The sequence below is a fragment of the Rhinolophus sinicus genome, linkage group LG02, assembly GCF_036562045.2.
Source record: "Rhinolophus sinicus isolate RSC01 linkage group LG02, ASM3656204v1, whole genome shotgun sequence".
In the NCBI taxonomy this organism is placed as follows: Eukaryota; Metazoa; Chordata; class Mammalia; order Chiroptera; family Rhinolophidae; genus Rhinolophus; species Rhinolophus sinicus.
The window spans coordinates 191,672,030-191,689,797 of NC_133752.1; the positions used below are offsets into that span (position 1 = coordinate 191,672,030).

At 57.0% G+C, this 17,768-nt stretch overlaps 1 protein-coding gene across 1 annotated transcript; it reads left to right on the forward strand.

Moving 5' to 3' along the window:
* Positions 1–3,968: 3,968 nt before the first annotated feature.
* Positions 3,969–16,712, forward strand: SH3BP1 (SH3 domain binding protein 1). The gene is made up of 18 exons (XM_074326380.1): positions 3,969–4,173; positions 5,336–5,378; positions 5,617–5,721; positions 7,331–7,407; positions 7,713–7,824; positions 7,916–7,992; positions 8,504–8,648; positions 9,194–9,262; positions 9,416–9,506; positions 9,947–10,092; positions 10,801–10,912; positions 11,225–11,306; positions 11,395–11,475; positions 11,973–12,089; positions 12,796–12,893; positions 13,227–13,386; positions 14,406–14,500; positions 15,937–16,712. The coding sequence occupies exons 1-18, from the start codon at positions 4,115–4,117 to the stop codon at positions 16,347–16,349; spliced, it is 2,082 nt and encodes a 693-aa protein (XP_074182481.1). The 5' UTR covers positions 3,969–4,114; the 3' UTR covers positions 16,350–16,712.
* The last annotated feature ends 1,056 nt before the right edge of the window (positions 16,713–17,768 follow it).

Below are 17,768 nucleotides of genomic sequence, written 5' to 3' on the forward strand. Positions count from 1 at the left end.
CATGGCCTGTAGATCCAGACGGGTCTGGGGCCCTGCGCAGGAGACCTGGGTCACCTGGAATCCACAGGCTGGGATGGGGGGCAGGGGAAGCAGTGTTCTCTGCCTCGTGAGGGGTGACCCCCACACACACACCCCAGCCCAGGAGCAGTGGGACTTCCCAGGCCTTGAAGCCACACTTCCACTTCTTTTTGTGCGGCCAGAAGCAGCAGCTTTATTTTGTTTTATTTTTATTTTTTTTAGCAACCGCAGCACACTGCCCATCCGTCAAAGGCAGCCAAGAGAAACAGGCCACTGCTCGCCCGGGGAGCCTGTCCCTGCAGTTCTCTTGCTGCCCCTGTCACCAGTCTCTGTGGACCTGGCCAGGGAACAGGTACAGCCAGGCAGGTAACAGGAGCCAGCCCTGGGCCTGGCATTTTGCTAGACCTGCATGCAGCCTCTCCCTTAATATTCAAAACTTCCCCGTGGAAATGGGACACTGAGGCTGAGAGAGCACAGAAAGGGCACTTAACTGCCTTGTACTTTGGTGAGGTTGGTATAGGCTCCACTTTAGGGCCCAAGTCTGAGCAGCATTCTTGTGAGGTGTCCTCTGAGGGCATGTTGCCCCCGGCCTCCCCAGCCTCCACCCCACCCCCACCCCCAGCCCTCTGTCAGCTGCTGTCCTCTGGGGCCATCAGCTTGTGCTGCAGTCCTTGGGCCTCAGCCCCACGCCAGGGTCTCCCAGGAAGTCCTTTTGGCTTGACGAGGGCTCCTTTGGGAGCCCCAGAAGTCACACCACATGCCTCACTGCTCTGGGAGGAGGCCTCCACTCAGAGGGCAGCACCGACATGGCCACAAACAAGCAATGTGTCCGAGTGTCTAAAATGGATGTTGTTGCTCAGTCCTATGGCCCCATGGCTGACCCCTGCTACCTCCGCCTCACGGCCCAGCCACTGGCCACCTTGCCCACATCCTGCTCCAGCTTCAGCACACACTTTACAACTGTCACAAGTTTTCACAGCCTGTACTGAGGCCTCTGGGCCCGTCAAAGCAGCCACGGGGATTAAGATGGGGGCAGGGACCAGCATTTCTGGGTCTTCAGGTAATGCCATCTGGCACAGGAGGTGAGGTAGGGGCTTTGGAGCCTGTCAGATCCGCTTTCTAACTTTTACCACTTAGCCAGCTAGGACCCTTGGGCCAAGAGCCTCAGTCTACTCCCCTGTAGAATGGGGACAACGATGCCAGCCTCACTGGAGAACGTGCTAAAGCATGACAATAGTAAGTGCCATTGTCCCACGGCAGCAGGACACATTTAGGTGCAACTGAGGCAGGAATGGGGGTAAGGAGCCCTTCCGTTCCTGACTGCAGGCTGAATAATGAGAAACGGCCAGGCACTGTTCTAGGCATTTTACACATCAACTTTTCAATCCTCACAACAGCGAGATGCTATTATCATTAGTCCCATTTTACTGATGAGGACACAGGCTCAGAGAGGTGAACTACCTCACCCAAGGTCACCCAGCTAGCCGGCTCCATTCACACCGTTAGGCTCTGTTCCTGCTGTCTTTGGGGTTGGGAATAAATGTCCATTGAGGTAATGTCTTCACTTGCGATTCCGGTCAGCTGTGGTTTTTGAGCTCCTGTGACAATGTCACATTGCTAGGCCCAGGAGGATTCAGCATGAGCCAGACAGGACCCAGGCTGTCCTGGGGAGGCGACCCAGCAAGGTCAACAAGCTTTCGCAGTGCAGTGTGAAAAGGTCTTGCGATTGGAGTAGGGATTGGCAGGTGACTTGGGGTCCCCCTTCTGCATATGCCGTTCTAAAACTGCCATTTCAACATCCACTGACTGAAACAGATTCTGAGTCCAAGTGTCTCTGATTACAATATCCTTTGAAGGAACAACCTATGACCCAACCTTTGGGGCTTCCAACCTGTTATGATTCCACATTCACATGTGCTCGAGCTTCAATATACCCTAAAATATATCCCTCACCCAGCCCAGAGGCACAGCAGCCCCACCCAGGCAGGACAGAGAAGAGCCTGTGACTTTCCTGCAGAGGCTCTTGGGTCTGGCTGGAGGGGACTCTGGAGCTCAGGTGGCCTGATTCTACGGCTTGGGTTGTTTGCACAGCAGCAGTTGCTGCAGCCCATGTGGACTGACCCCGCCTGAGGCTGGAGCTGGGGCTCAAGCATGGACAAGCTTAGAAGGAACAGAGATAGAAGCCAGGCCTTACCCTCAGGGACCTTCATAACAGCTGGGAAAGTGGACAAGCCCAGACCCAGCGTGGTCTGGGATGCAGGCGGGGCTGAAACAGGGTGGGGACACCATGGAGCCTGGACATTTCCCAGACAGCAGGATGGTAGGAACCTGGTGTCAAGCTGCTGGCTTGGGAGTCTTCAGTTTCCTAATTCTGCACACAGTAGGTTGTGCCCATTGCAGAGATGGGAAAGTGAGCCACCACGAAGTTCTGGAGTCTGGCCAGTGAGGAAAGTGGAGAGGAGAGGACTAGAACCCAGACATTGCAACCCCAGCCCCACATTTTAAGAAGCCAGGTCTACAGTGGACTCTGGTGCCTCCCTCCATGGAGGCATTCTTCAAGCCCTGCCCCCCTTTCTAGAGTCCCCACCAGGGGCTTCCACTTGGGGGAAGGGAGTTGGGCAAGGGAACCTCCTTGCCTGGGACCTCCTCATCCTGGCCTGAGCTTTTGATCCAAGAGCCTCCCAATTTCTGGCCAGGACTCCACTCAGGTGGGAGCCTCTGGCTCAAGGATCAACAGCTGGGGGGTTCCCTTCTCCACCCCTCTGGGGCCTACCTGGCTCTCTCTTTGGAAGCCAGAGACCAGCCAGTGCCAAGGCCCGTGCTGGGTGCTGGAACACTAAGATGCCTGAGGCTGAGGTCCTGCCCTCAGGAAGTGCCCAGTCTGCCCACCCACACAAATAGGTGCTCAAATAATGCTCAAACTGTACTGAAACTCCAACAAATCAAAGTGCGGTGTGTGTGGCAGGATTTTACACCACACGTCTCCCTCTCCCCCCATCCCTGGGCCTCCTGATACCCAAGGTGCAGGGGCTCAGAGCAAGGAGAGCCCACTGTTTCCCAAAGGCTCGCTCATCTTGTATTAACTAGCAGTTATGGAGCACCTACTGTATGCCCAACTCTGGTGTAGGTGGATGGCCTAAGAGATTCCTACTGAGTTTGGAGGACAGCAGCACCCACATCACTGCGTTACAAAAAGGAAGGGCAGGGACTGAGGAAGTTTGGCAGAAGGGGCTTTACAGATGGAGGAAACTGTCAGTGCTGGGGCTGGGGGAGAGCAGAGTGTCAGGGAACTGCTCTCAGACTGTTCCCTGTGGCTGGAGGGTGGCAGACACCCCTCCCGCCCTTAAAAGGGCAACAGGAGCTGGAGCATGGTTGCTGGAGGAGTAGGCAGGGGTATCCACTCTTTGGGTTGAGCAGGGCCAGGACAGCTGGCACATCAGGCCATTAGAGACAGCAAGTCCAGATTTCCAGGGACTTGTCCAAGGGCACACAGAAGCAGGGTGGCCCCAGGAAGCCAAAGGCCCCAGCCAATCATCCAGCAGAGGAGCAGGCCAGGAGGTCCTTTGAGGAGGGGGTCCAGACCAGCCTTTGGCAGGCCCAGACGGGCCTGTCTTGGCCTCTGCCTCCTAAGCATGGAACTCTCTTTTCCTTTGAGAAGGGTGTAAAGGTTATTTATAATCAGGGCTGGCAGGTCGGTGGGTGGGGCAGGAACCCGGGGCAGGCGCAGTGGCAGGAGCCGGCTTACCTGCTTCCCGCCACCGGGACTGGGCGGGGCGGACGGGGAGGAGCTGCGCACACAACCTGTGGACAACTCGGCGGCCGGCCGACAGACTTTCGCGGGGACGGGCCAAGGGCCGTGGGGGTCCCGGAAGACTGGGAGAGCGAGAACTCAAACTTGGATAGAGGAGTGACCTGGGGGCCGGGGGCGGAGCCGCGAGCGGGGAGGCGGGAGCGAGCGGGAGCGCGCTGGCCCAGGAAGCGGAGAGCGCCGCCCACCCATCCGGGGCGAAAGCGCTGCAGGCAGAGGCAGGCTGGGCCGGGGGCTGCCGGCCCTCGACCCCTACCGTGACCCTGCAGCCTTCAGTCCTCCCCCAAGATGATGAAGAGGCAGCTGCATCGCATGCGGCAGCTGGCCCAGACGGGCAGCTTGGGACGGTGAGTGCCCACCCCATCCCTTTCAGCCTCAGGCTCACCCCCACATGACCCGAGGGAAGGTGGAGGGGTCGGGGAGGCTGAGGGCAGCTGGACAGCTACCCTCTGACTAGCCTGAGCCCTGCGGCTCTTCCTCCCCTCTGAATGCCACCCCCACCTCCCAGCCAGAGCTGGAGGGAAAGGCGCTGGCTTTGGGGGGAAGAGGAACCCTCACGCATGATCGAAGGGGGGTGCGGGGAGGATCAAGGATGCTGAGTCTTCTCTGACTCCGTGAGTCTCTGAGTGAACGCTGCTCCCTAACCTCATTTGTCCCCTCTGTACAATGGGGACAGTTAACCATCTCTGGTTGTCTGGGGGGAAGGGCGGTCAGGGCCCCAGACCTTGGGGGAGGGCAGGAGACTGGGTCCTGGCGAGGTGGGAGGAGGGGCCTGCCCCTCTCCTGCTGTGTGCCCCTCCTCCACCCGCCCCGGGGCCTTCTGCTTCTCTGTCCTGCTTCTCCTTTCCCAGCCTCAGGTGGACACCTCCCTAGGCCTCCCTGTACCCACACTCAGAGCTGGTGGAGGGGAGGACGGAAGTTTGGAGAGCTCCCTGGGCCTGTCTTCTCTCCTGTTCCCCCTACATTGGGAGTTTCCCAGGGGATGGGTTCAGGGTCCAGAGACCTGGTTCTTGTCTCACACTGGCACAGATGCTTGTGTGGGCCTGGGCAGTCAGGCCACAGTGTCTCCATGTGTCCCCAGGCAGGGGCCCAGGGCCTGCCCCCATTAGGTGCAGAGTCCTATGTGACTGACAGCCCCAGAGTCTGAGCTCAAACACTTCCCGTTCTTGGGGCCAGCCCAGGCCTCCTCTCCCCAGGGTCAGCAGGAGACAGGCTGGGTCCTGGGGTGCCTCCCCCAGTCCTCCTTCGGTTTTGTCCGCCCTCTCTCAGAAGTCCTCTTACAGAACACAGCCCTGGGTGGAGGAGGAAAAAGCCATGTATCCTATTGCCACCCCCATGGAATGTGCTCCGACTGGGATGAGGCAGGCAGGCGGGCCACCCAGGGCGGGCCCCAACTGGGAGGGGCATTGGAAGCAACTAGGGTCCAGGTGCCCTGTTGGGGGGGGGGGCAGAAGTTTTCCTAACCTGGACCAGCTCAGCAGAAGCTCTCTCCCCCCCACCCCCCCACAGCACCCCGGAGACTGCTGAGTTCCTGGGTGAGGACCTGCAGCAGGTACATGCCTGGGCGGGCCAGCCACGGGTGGCAAGGCAGGCCTGTGCAGGCTGTCAGCAGAGGGCCGGGCGGGGATGCCAACTGGGGGCCCGGCTTGAGTCATTCCCCAAGCTATTGGCCATGGAGTCCCCAGGAAGAGGGAAGGGAAAGGTGGTTCCTGCTGTGGGGAAGAAAGAATAGGGTAGTGGGGTGTGGGGGACAACAACCCGGGATCCATAACCACCTTGCTCCCTCCCAGGTGGAGCAGCGGCTGGAGCCAGCCAAGCGAGCAGCCCACAATGTCCACAAGCGACTGCAGGCCTGTCTGCAGGGCCAGAGTGGGGCAGATATGGACAAGCGGGTGGTGAGTGGGGGTTCCAAGGAGGAGGGGTCCTGGGCAGGACACCTCTGTCCAATGGAGGAGTGAGGTCGGGGCTGGAGTTTCCCTGCCAGTCTGAGCCACTGGCCCCAAGGGAGTGAAGCCTGCTCTGTCCCAAGCCCCCCTCCTTCAGCACCCCACTCATAAGTCCTATGTCTTCCCCATCACCTTTTTTTTTTAACCATTTTTTTTAAAGATTTTATTGGGGAAGGGGTATAGGATTTTATTGGGGAACTGTGTATTTCCAGGACTTTTTATTGGGGAACAGTCGTGTGTTTTTCCCAGGACTCATCAGCTCCATCCAAGTCAAGTTGTTGTCCTTTCAATCTTGGTTGTGGAGGGCGCAGCTCAGCTCCAGGTCCAGTTGCCTGTTGTTAGTTCAGGGGGCGCAGCCCACCATCTCTTGCAGGAGTTGAACCGGCAACCTTGTGGTTGATAGCCCGCGCTCCAACCAACTGAGCTATTTGGCCACCCGGGAGCTGAGCAGCAGCTCATTCCTTCATTCTAATTGCAGAGGGTGCAGCTCGCTGGCCCACTTGGGAATCGAACCGGCAGCCCCATTGCCCAAAGTTCACGCTCTGACCAACTGAGCCACCCGTCCACCCCCATCACCTTCTTGACCCTGCCCTCCCCCCCCAACACACACACACACCAATTTCCTGAGCCAAGGCCAGGCCTCTGACTGCACCTGAACTTCCCTGTCCAGTCAAGTCTTAGACCTGAGCAGTCCCTCTCCACTGGGGCAGTCTGTGAGGGCTTCCTGAAGGAAGTGGCATTGGAGCTGGATTTTGAGTGATAGTGATACTCACTGGTATTAATCAACAGCCAGTATTTATGGACTGATTACTGCTCGTCTGTTGCTAAGATGTGTCAATGCATTGCTTCATTCAATGCTGACAACCATCCTAGGAGGAGATTCCCTTTATTAGCGCTTATACAGATGAGGAAATGGAGACTTAGAGAGGTAAAGTGACTCACTTAATGTCACACAGCTAGTAAGTTGCATAACTGAGATTTGAACCCTGGTCTCTGAACAAAGCTGGTGTTCTCCAAAAATAGGTAGGAATGGGTCAGGCATATTTTGGAATCAGTCAACAATTCAATGTGGCCAGAGCTCTGGCGGTGAGGGGCAGCAATAGGAGCTGTGGAGGGTTTGAGCCAGGCTCTGCAGTGGCTGGGTCAGCCACATGTGCCCTGGGGCAGGGGACAGCCAGTCCTATTCCAGCTCTTCCATTCCCTCTCCAACTGTGTGTCCTTGGCGAGCCCTCTGTTCTTAGTTTTCCAGTCTGTGATGGGACTTGGTCATTTATTCTAACCCAAGCAAGTGGCTTCTGGGAGGAAGAAAGGGGACCCCAGAGGGGTGGAAGTTCTGTACGTGGTCCCAGGGAGAAGTCACTCCCACCATGCCTCATCCTGCTTCCACTCTTACTTGTGACTGTGGCCCTCCTGGGTCCCCTTATCCCCTGTCCACGCCCAGTGCCTTGGTGAGGTTCTGCCCCCAAGGGCACGCCATGGGCTAGGGCAGGGTGAAGGGAGGCCCAGTGGGCAAAGCATAGGCACTCAAGCTCACAGCCGGCCCTGCCCTTCCCTGCAGAAGAAGCTTCCCCTCATGGTTCTGTCCACCACAATGGCTGAGAGCTTCAAGGAGCTGGACCCTGATTCCAGCATGGGGTGAGCATGGACAGGGGCCTCAGCCTTCACCTGGAGATGCCAAGGAGGGATCTGGGCTGGGAGGGGGTCCAGGGCAGGGAGGGCAGCCACCGTAGAAGGGTGACCAAGCTGGAGAGAGGGTCTGGGCTGGGGACAGTGTCCAGATCAGTGAGAGCAGCCAGGCCTGGGAGAGTGTTGGCCCAGCGAAGATGAAGTAGAGACACAAGGGGCAGGAGGTGATGGGGAGGGAGGATGCTCCACCTGTTGTTTCCAGATTGGGGTGAGGGGTTGCGGGAGCCTGGACCCACTGGGTGACGTGTCCACAGGAAGGCCTTGGAGATGAGCTGTGCCATTCAGAACCAGCTGGCCCGCATCCTGGCCGAGTTTGAGATGACCCTGGAGAGGGATGTCCTGCAGCCACTCAGCAGGCTGAGTGAGGTGACCCTACGCCCTGCCCCCAGCCTCCCCAGCCTCTAGCTCCCACCTCCCCAGCTCACTAATTTTCTCCCACCCCATACCCTGCCCCCAGGAGGAGCTGCCAGCCATACTCAAGCATAAGAAAAGCCTGCAGAAGCTGGTGTCAGACTGGAACACCCTCAAGAGCAGGTGGGAGCCACAGAGTCTGGGTGGGTCCATGCCCAGGTCAGCCCACAGAGGTGGCCACAGAGCTTCAAGCTGCTTCCCACACTAGGACGACACTGTACAGCCCACTGGGGACCGTGTGTACTTATGCACATGTCTGGTTCTTAGGAACACATATAGGGGTACATGCGAGGGTGCCTCTGTGCGTGTGTGTGCACGTGCTTGTGCTAGCTGGGGGTGACCCCAAACCCTGGGATAGCCGTAAACAACCCTCCAAAATCAACCCTCCAAAATCCCCGGATGGCAGGAGGGCCCTCTACTCTCTACCCTGGAACTTGTGGGGGTGGGGGGGCTGTGACCACCAAGCCTACCACTAGGCGGCGCCCATGAGCACTCACCCCCGCCCCTCCCCGTGGAGCTTTGGGATTTTCCTCTATAAATCCAAGAATGCTGTGTGGGTCAGGCATATGGAGGGGACACTTGGCCTGGACCGGCAATGGGGACAGTGACCACCCCACCTTGGGATCATCCCCAGGCTCAGCCAGGCAGCTAAGAACTCGGGCAGCGGGCAGGGCCTGGGCGGTGGACCAGGCAGTTACAGCCACACCACTACGGCCAACAAGGTGGAGACGCTGAAGGAAGAGGAGGAGGAGCTGAAGAAGAAGGTGGAGCTGTGCAAGGTGAGGGCGCACGTGGGGATCCCTGGATGTGTGGGGGTGGCAGGGGTGAGCACTGCCCTCGTTTCACACATGAGGAAACTGAAGCTGGTTGAGGTGACGGGGCTTGCCCACGGCCGTGTAAGTAGGAAGCAGCAGAGCTGAGATTTGAAACCAGGCAGTCAGGCTCCAAGGTCTGTGTACTTAGCCATCGCCTGGTAGCCTCTTCTGTGCACACCATGCACATAACACCTGGGAGGCAGAGACTTGCTCTGCTCACTGGGGTCTTGGTGTATTTGTAAGTGAGTGAATGAATGAATGGTGAATGAATAAATGGTGCGTAACACAAGGCACTGTGCTAAGAGCATGTGGAAGGGAGGACTAGAAGCTGTAAAGGCCCCTCGAGAGTTTGAGGGGTTTCCTGTGAGCTCTCCCCAAATGCAAATCTTGGCAGAGAGCTGGCTGGGATCCTGCACATACAGCTTGGGCATGTCACTAACTGCTCTGAGCCTCAGCTTCCCCTCTGCCCCAACCTGACTGGTGTAAGCCCTTCTCTCTCTGTCCCCAAGGACGAGTACTTGGCTGACCTGTACCACTTTGCCACCAAGGAGGACACATATGCCAACTACTTTATCCATGTGAGTCCAAGATTGGGCTCTAACCACCCAGGGGTGGACACCAGAGCCAGGGACCCCCTGCTAAATGGTGGGAAGGAGGGGTCTGCTTTTGTGGACCCCATGCAAGGTTCAGCTTCCCCCACTCCCCCCCGGGGGTGCCCCTTGTCCCCACAGCTCATGGAGATTCAGGCCGACTACCATCGCAAATCTCTGAGCTCGCTGGACACGGCCCTGGCTGAGCTGAAGGAGAACCACAGCCAATCAGGTGGGGACACAGGTGGGCCCCATCCCCAGACCCCTGACCCCCGCTGTGCTCAGGGCATGTTAAGAAGCTTCCACTCCATCATGAAAAGCAATGGGGAGCCATAGATGAGTTCTGAGCAGGGGAGGGCTCAATTAGATTTGTGATGGAGAGATGGCTCTGGCTGCTGTGAGGAGGATGGAATGAGGTGGGTAGGACTGGAGCCAGGAGACCTGTTCGGAGGCAGAAGGGAAGTGATGGTGGCTTGGACTGGGGTGGAAGCAGTAGACGTGAGCAGATTCGAGAGATGTGTTAGATGATTTCAGGATGTGTGGCATGGAAGGTCGGGTGGGAGGGGTGGTACCATTGGCCAAAGCTGTAGTCCCTTGAGGATGTCTGGGGGGTGCCCCTGGCTGACCATGGGTGGGAGGACCCTGGGCCGCTGATCTGTCTCGTCCCTGCAGACCCCTCCCCCTCGATGACGGCCGCCCCCTTCTCCAGGGTGTATGGGGTGTCTCTGGGAGCGCACCTGCAAGAGCTGGGCCGGGACATTGCCCTGCCCATGGAGGCCTGCGTCCTGATGCTGCTTTCTGAGGGTGTAAAGGAAGAGGTAGGACCCACTGGGGCTGGTGGGGAGAGCGCATCTGGGCCCTCAGTTTTTCCCAAACCTCCCCCATACTGCCTGTGCTGTGCCTGTAATCCCACCATTAGAGCACAGGTCCCAGGAGAAGGCATGGCCTCCTGTTGCTGAAGGGACACCACCTCCCCCGTAGTGATTCTCCTGTGGGCTGGGTGCTGTGCTATAAGCCTTTGCATTGAGGAAGTTAATTATCCCAGTAACCTTGGAGGGAGCCGTCAGTGGCTCCATTTTACAGGGGGAGACAGAGCTCAAGAGGTAGACATGCCCAGTGGCATATGAGAAGGTGGCAGTGAAGCCAGGGACTCAGGTTCCGTCACCACCTCATGCTGCCCTCCAGCCATATCTTGCTAGTCCCTCGGCTGCTTTCCTGAGGACAGACCCTTAGTAGGCGGAACTCAAAAACAGACTGAGGCTTCTTGACAGGCCTGCGAGGCCTCCTTTCTCTCTTCCATGTGTAACCAGACACCTTTCTCCCAGCCCCCAGCCCCACTTCCCCCTTTGCTCAGAGTCCTAGACCTTGAGAGTTGAGACGATGCATAGACACTGGTGTCTACTCAGCCTGTCAGGCCAGCGGGCAGAGGCCCAGTGAGGTCCAGCTGCCTTCCCCAGGCCATGAGCGAGCCAGGGCCTCCTGCTCTGCTCACCCCTCCGTGACCGCCCCCATCTCTCGCACCCCAGGGCCTCTTCCGTCTGGCCGCAGGGGCCTCAGTGCTGAAACGCCTCAAGCAGATGATGGCCTCGGACCCCCGCAGCCTGCAGGAGTTCTGCTCCGACCCCCACGCCGTGGCAGGTGCCTGCTCCAAGGAGTCCTGGGTGGAGGGCGACCCCCAAATCTCTGCTACAGCTGCCTGAAATGATCCCGTGACAGTTTGGTTTGAGGCCTGATAAACTGCTGAGGAGACATAGGGGTCCTTAAAGTGGGTGTTATGATGTACGGTTTCCTGGGAACAAGATCATTAGCCTGTAGCATTTTCTCTAAAAGGTCCATGGCCCAAAAAAACGAACAAGGGCCAGAGGTTCCTAACTGATGGAGAGAGCTGGGTACTGGGGTGGAGGTGGGGGTTTGGGGGCTGCATCTGAGCCCCCACCACCACCACTGCAGGTGCCCTCAAATCCTATCTGCGGGAACTGCCGGAGCCCCTGATGACCTTTGACCTCTATGACGATTGGATGAGGGCAGCCAGGTGAGGCTTAGGATGGGGGGTTTGGGGGAAGCCCAGGATGCACAGGGGGCCCCCTGGGCTGGCTCACCAGTTCTGTTCCCCTCCCCAGCCTGAAGGAGCCGGGAGCCCGGCTAGAGGCCCTCCAAGAGGTGTGCAGCCGCCTGCCCCCAGAGAACTTCAGTAACCTCAGGTGAGCCCCAAGCCAGCCCCTGGGACTCCAAAAGTCTGGCTCTACTGGGCCTGGATTTGAGTCCTGCCTCCTTGTCCTAAGCAATATTTCTGAAAACACAGCTTAGATGTACTAGTCATATTTTTTAATACTACACGTTGAACTAAACATATACCTTGAACCTTTGAAGCCACACCACCTGGCTTCAAATTCCACCTCTGCCACTGTGTGGCCCTGGGCAGGTGACTTGACCTCTCTGTGCCTAGGCTAGAAAACACAAGAGTCTAACAGTCCCTACTCCATAGGGTGGCTGGGAGATTCTCAACGTAGCTCAGTACCTGACACTACGTGGCACTCAGAAGGTCAGCTAATTTAACTATTAAAATTTTTAAAACCAGCCTGTGTGGTGTCTTGGCCGCACTTTGGAAACCTCAGGCTGGGAAAGTCTCAGGTCTCGGAGGCATCAGTGGGTGTTCGATGCCCCGCCCGTGACCCAAGCCCACCTCCTGTCTCCCGAGGTACCTCATGAAGTTCCTGGCACGGCTGGCTGAGGACCAGGAGGTGAACAAGATGACACCCAGTAACATCGCCATCGTCCTGGGGCCCAACCTGCTGTGGCCCCCTGAGAAAGAAGGGTGAGGGGCCGAGGCGGGGGGGAAGGGAGCAGTTCCCACCCCAACTGTCTGCTGCGTGTGTTTCCCCCGGGCCTTGGAATGGGTTGAGCGGCTCCTATTCTCGTGGCTGCTGTGAGGGGCAGCCAGAAGGGATCATGCACCCCTCAAGGCTTTGGAGATAGGCATTCTGGGTAATGGGGTGCTCGGGAGGCTGGAGCCCGAGATCTGGTTCTAGCCCCACCCCACCTTCCAAAGATGGGTCTTAGGAAGTCACTCTCGACCTCCATTTCCTCATCTGTAAGTTAGAGAGAAATGATACAAACTCTGAAGATTGTTGCTGTGGGAATTAATTGAGATAATGAATAGAAAACTGTTTTACAAACTGTGAACTGCTGTCATATGCGAGGGGTCATTATTATTCACCTGGCCGTGACCTGGCAAAAGAGTTCATTCATTTGCTGAGTGCAGCTATTTAGTAGAGGCTGCCCAGATTCGAGAATTGTGCGGAAAGTTGCCATGACACTGGTGATGCCTGTGATGGGTAAAGAAAGGGAAGAATTTGGTGTGCGAGCGACATGTTTGCCATCCACAGGGGTCTGTGAACTTTTGAGAACAGGGACTCGACATGATTGATCCTTGTGTTCCCAGTGGCCAGCACAGAGCCAGAGAGTTGCAGTTACTAGGACGTTGCTCAATGATGACTCACTTGCCCTCCCTTTTGTACCAGGGACCAGGCCCAGCTGGATGCAGCGTCAGTGTCGTCCATCCAGGTGGTGGGCGTGGTGGAGGCTCTGATACAAAACGCAGACACCCTCTTCCCTGGAGGTGAAGCTCCTTCCTGTGTACATGTGCCCCTTGGTGGACCCTCTGCCCAGCTCAGTGCCCTTCAGACCAGCTTCAATCCCTGGGAGCCCCACAAACTCACCACACAACCTGGAGGAAATTGCTTCTCCACTCTGAGCCTCAGTGTCTCATCTGTGAAACGGGGATGATCCTGTCTGCCTGCCTGGTGGAATTGTTGTGAGGCTCCCATGGGAGTGGGCACATGGATATAGTCCAGACATTGTCAGGGGAGAGGGAAAGTGGTCCTGGCACTGGCTGAGCGGTGGAGGCTGGCGGCGGCTTTGAAAGCTAAGACCTGCTCTCTTCTATCTGCAGATATCAACTTCAATGTGTCAGGCCTGTTCTCAGGCCCTGCCCCCCAGGACAAGGTCAGCGACAAGCTGGCCTCTGAGGACCTTCCAACCATTGCTGTGCCCACCCCGGTCGCCGCCCCAGCTCCGGCCCCCACCCCAACCTCAGTGGCTACCAAGGAAAGGTAAGGACTGACCGATATGAATGGCTTCTGTCCTGGCCCCAAGGTGCCCATCCCGAGGCACCGTCTCTCAGGGCTTCCAATAGGATTTCAGGAAATGTAATTACTGTATTTCCATCCCAAATAACCAGGTTTGCCAGTTTGCAGTAGGTGGGGTGGAGACCCAGAGGTGATATTCCTCTCAGCCTCTGATGTATTTCCTCGTTCGTAGTATGGCTATTTCCTGAGCACGTGCTATGTGCCAGGCACTGTTTCAGGTCCTGGGGATTTAGGAATCTAGGGAACTGATCACTTGAGAATTTGTAAATACCTTCCAGTCTTCTCTTTGATACTTTAAATCTGGAAAGGCTGCATGGTACCATGTTGCCTCCACACCAAGCAGGTATTGTTCAGTTGTCACAGACTGCTGGGGCCCAAACCATGAATTTCCTCAGATGAGCAAGACAGACGAATGCTATCCTTAGAGCTTGTGTTCCTGGGGGTGGAATCAACAAGTACACCGATAAACGCACAATATAATGTCAGGCAGTGGTGCGTGCTATAAAGGAGAATAGAGCGGGGTAGGGGATCTGAGTGCAGCGCTACTCTAGCCGTGGGGTCAGAAAAGTGTCCCCAAGGAGGAGCCAGCTGAGCAGAGACCTGGAAGGATCCAGGAATGAGTCATGGCCTCCCCTCTCCTTCTCATCCACTCTGGCTTCTAGTGGCTCGGGCATCCCATCAAGGTGACGTGGAGGCTGAGAGCTGAGGCAGAGGGGAGGCCCTGCTTTCTACCTGCCATCCTGGCCCCATGGGGGACCATGGGCATTGTTGCAGTGTCACACCACAGCCAGGGGCTCATTGGATGCAAATCCTGGCCAATGCCAGAAGTGTCTTCCCAGGGGTTTCTAGTCTGGAGACAGATGCCAGGCCCAGCTACAGGTGAAGAACCCAAACTCTGCCTGTTGGCCTGGAGTCTCCCCAAGGTTCCAGGAGATTTCTGGGAGATGCCCAAAGCTGACCCTGACCCTCTCCTTCCCTCACAGGACAGAGTCTGAGGCACCCCTCAGACCAGCTTCCCCCAAGGTCAGTAGGAGCTCCCCGGAGGCAGCTGCCCCAACGGAGGACGTGGCTCGGAGGAGTGAGTTGGTCGTGGGAAGAGACGGGAGATAGAGGGAGGGCAGGGACGGGGGTGGGCGATCCAGACCGTCCCGTTTCTAGGCAGCCAGGAGAGGCCAGGAATTCAGGTTTGCTGCCTGACACTCTGAGTGCAGACCCCAGCTCTGTGACCTTGGGCATTGGGCAGGTGACTTCACCTGTTCATGCCTCAGCTTCTTCCTCTGTGTAATAGAACAATAACCGCACCTGCCTTGTCAGGCTATTTGGACAATTAAATGGTGCTACCTCGCTCATACAGTAAATGCTTGATAAAGGTTGGCCATCAAGCGTGGGGAGCAGTGGAGTCCAGTCCCTCAAGAAGCCCAGAGGTCACAAAGTGAAGAAGGAGTATGGAGTCTTCACAGGACAATGAGGGAGGGGAGGTGGTGGTGCTGGTGGTGGGAGGTGACCGAGGGCCTCCTCCTGAGCCCTTTGGGACACTTGCCTGTTGACTTGGCCAAAAGCCAGGCAGGTGAGGAAGCTGAGGGTTCAGGTGGGAAGTCTGCCAGGGAGACTAGGACACTTGGGAGGCCCCGCTCAGCCCAAGAGGCTCTAGAGTTTTCCACCTGGGTATACAGTGTAGAGCCAGGAGTAGAGGGAGCAGCTGCAAGAGCCTCCGGACCAGCAAGAGCTGGTGGGTTGCCCAGGGAGCTTCATGCAGGAGGTGCGTCTAGCCTCCTTTCCGGTATGGGGGGCAAGTGGGATATTTGCTCATTGGAGCACAAGTCGAAGGACTGTCACAGCATCACCTGAGCTGGTCCTCACATCAGCCCTTGGAGGTTGAGGCGCTCATCCCATCTTACCATGAGGAAACTGAGGGCCCAGGAGAGCAAGTGATTTGCCCAAATCCCCTAGTGGGCGGAGGCAGAGCTAGGATCAGAGTCCAGACCTCCTAACTCCACCCAGCCCTTCAACTGCCTCTCAAGGTCAGAGCTGCGCAGTGGGATCTCTGAGCTGGGGCGGGGTAGTTCTGCTGGGCTTCGAGAAGCAGGGAGCCAGACGCAGGTGTTGGAACAGGCAGCATTTCTTTATTCGATAAGTGTGTACTGAACACCTACTCCGTGCTCAGCTCTGTGCTAGTCAACCACACATAAGATGGCCTCACTGAGTTTACGTTCTAGTGGGGAAAACAAGCAGTGATCAAGCCAAATAAAAACTGGCAAGATCATTTCAGAGAGCAACAGGTCCTGTAAAGAACACACAAGTGGAAAATGTGACAGTCACTGGGTCAGGGTCAGGGAGTACTCTAGCTGAGCGTGGGAAGGAACATGGAGAGAGGCCTGAGTGATGAAGAGCCAGCCATGGAAACTGCTCCTGGCAGAAGGAAAAGCAGATGCAAAGGGCCTGAGGTGGGGTCAAGCTTGGTGGATTTGCCACAGACAGTATGGACACCTAACTGCCCCTTTCCTTTCTCTACAGCCAAGCGCCCAGCACCAGCCCGGCCCAACATGCCACCCCCCCAGGTCTCCAGCACCCGCTCCTCCCCTCCAGCCCCATCCCTGCCCCCTGGCTCTGGCAGCCCTGTGACCCCCCGGGCTCTGCCCCGCCGTCTGGTTGGCAGCAGCCTCCGAGCCCCCACAGTGCCACCCCCATTGCCTCCCATGCCACCCCAGCCTGCCCGGCGCCAGAGTCGGCGTTCACCAGCCTCCCCCAGCCAGGCCTCCCCCGGTCCAGCCTCCCCCAGCCCAGTCTCTCCGAGTATGCCTGCACAGGTGGACATGGGGATGACCACAGAGGAGGGAGGGGGCCCTGAGGCTGCAGGCAGGGCATCCACTCCCCCAGCTATGCCTCCTCAGCCCCGGCCCAGGAGCCTTGCCTCAGAGACTGACTGAGCTGGTGGCTCCTCCCTGACAGCCCTCAGCGTCCCCTCCCTCCCACCTTGTCCTCCCAGGACACAGCCCTCACCCCTCCCAAGTGGTGGGGTCCTCCAGCCTTTGCCTACAAGTGCCTTGGTGCCTGCTGGGTCAGCCCCCACGGCAGGGAGGACTCAGGATAGTCCTCCACTTCCAGTCCTTTTCCCCTTTGGATCCACCCTGCGCTTGGGGGGCCTCAGCCTACCCCCCACTCTCTAGCTTGGTCCCACGGGAGCTGCCAGAAGGAAGGTGAGCTTGCCTGCTCCTATAGGACCAATTTTTCCCTTGCCAACGTATTTTTTTGTAAGGCTGGCAAATAAATTATTTTGGACAAAACTGGAACAGCTGCCCAAAAGATAGCTTTATTTTCTGTACTCGAAATAAAGAATCCACTTTCACAAAGGGGGGAAAATTATCTATTCTTTGCCTCCTTTCCTTTCTCCTGCCTGAAATCACAACAACCGAAGTTTTCAGCACTTACTCTAGGCAACACACTGCGTTTTTCTGTGCATGATTTCCATTTAATCCTCTCTCAAGGAAGTAAATCCCATGACCTCTTACAGATGAGGAGACTGAGGCTGAGGCTGAGAACATGACCTGCCAAGGGCACAGCGAGTGAAGGATGGACCTGGGATTAGGACCCAGGTCTGAATGATTCCACAGCCTAGGCCTGTCCCTCACATCCTGTGCAATTTACTTAATAACAACTTCCACCACACAAGTATTGTTCTGATGATTAAATAAGACACTCATAACTTCCAAAGCACCACCCTTGCACACAAAAGCGCACCCGAGAAGTGATGGCTGCTGTTGATGCCGGTTCCCCCAATCTGCAGTGTTCCAGAGAAGGGGAAACACCCCCTGGAGCAGGGATGGATCGGTCTGCACCCTTCCCTGAGGCTGTTCTGCCAGAACTTGGGTGAGGTCCCCAACTCAGCCCTACATCTGAGTTGCTCCTGAGAACAGACAGGCAGAACTGAAAATTAAAATCAAGTATGGCTCTGGGAGCCCATATTAGCCCTGTTAGGGGCAAGTCACTAACCCAGACTGGTATGTGTATGTGTGTGTTCCAAGCCTTAGAGGCTGGGTGACAAGATGGGGTTCCTGTGGCTCAGACAGGTGTTCATAGCCTTCTCAGAGGTTGGCAAACAACCTTAGGATTGTGACACATCCCTCTTCAAGCGGGGATGTAGGCAGCCCCGTCACCCCATCACTGCCCTGGGCAACTGGCCACTGCTGCTCTGGCTCCTTCCGTTCCTAGGGTGCTTGGTGATGCACTGCCTCTAGCCCCAGTGCCTCTCCACCCTAGCCTCAATAGAATCCTTGGGTAATTAAAAACAAACCAAAAAATGCCAGGTCACACCCAAAACAATTAAATCAGAATCTCAGGTTCTACCA

Bases quoted from the DNA above. Each gene is read 5' to 3' on its own strand.
- SH3BP1 (XM_074326380.1), top strand. From the start codon at position 4,115: ATGATGAAGAGGCAGCTGCATCGCATGCGGCAGCTGGCCCAGACGGGC. The intron at 10,093-10,800 runs GTAGGACCCACT...CTCGCACCCCAG, and splicing joins CTGAGGGTGTAAAGGAAGAG to GGCCTCTTCCGTCTGGCCGC. The intron at 11,307-11,394 runs GTGAGGCTTAGG...TCCCCTCCCCAG, and splicing joins GATTGGATGAGGGCAGCCAG to CCTGAAGGAGCCGGGAGCCC.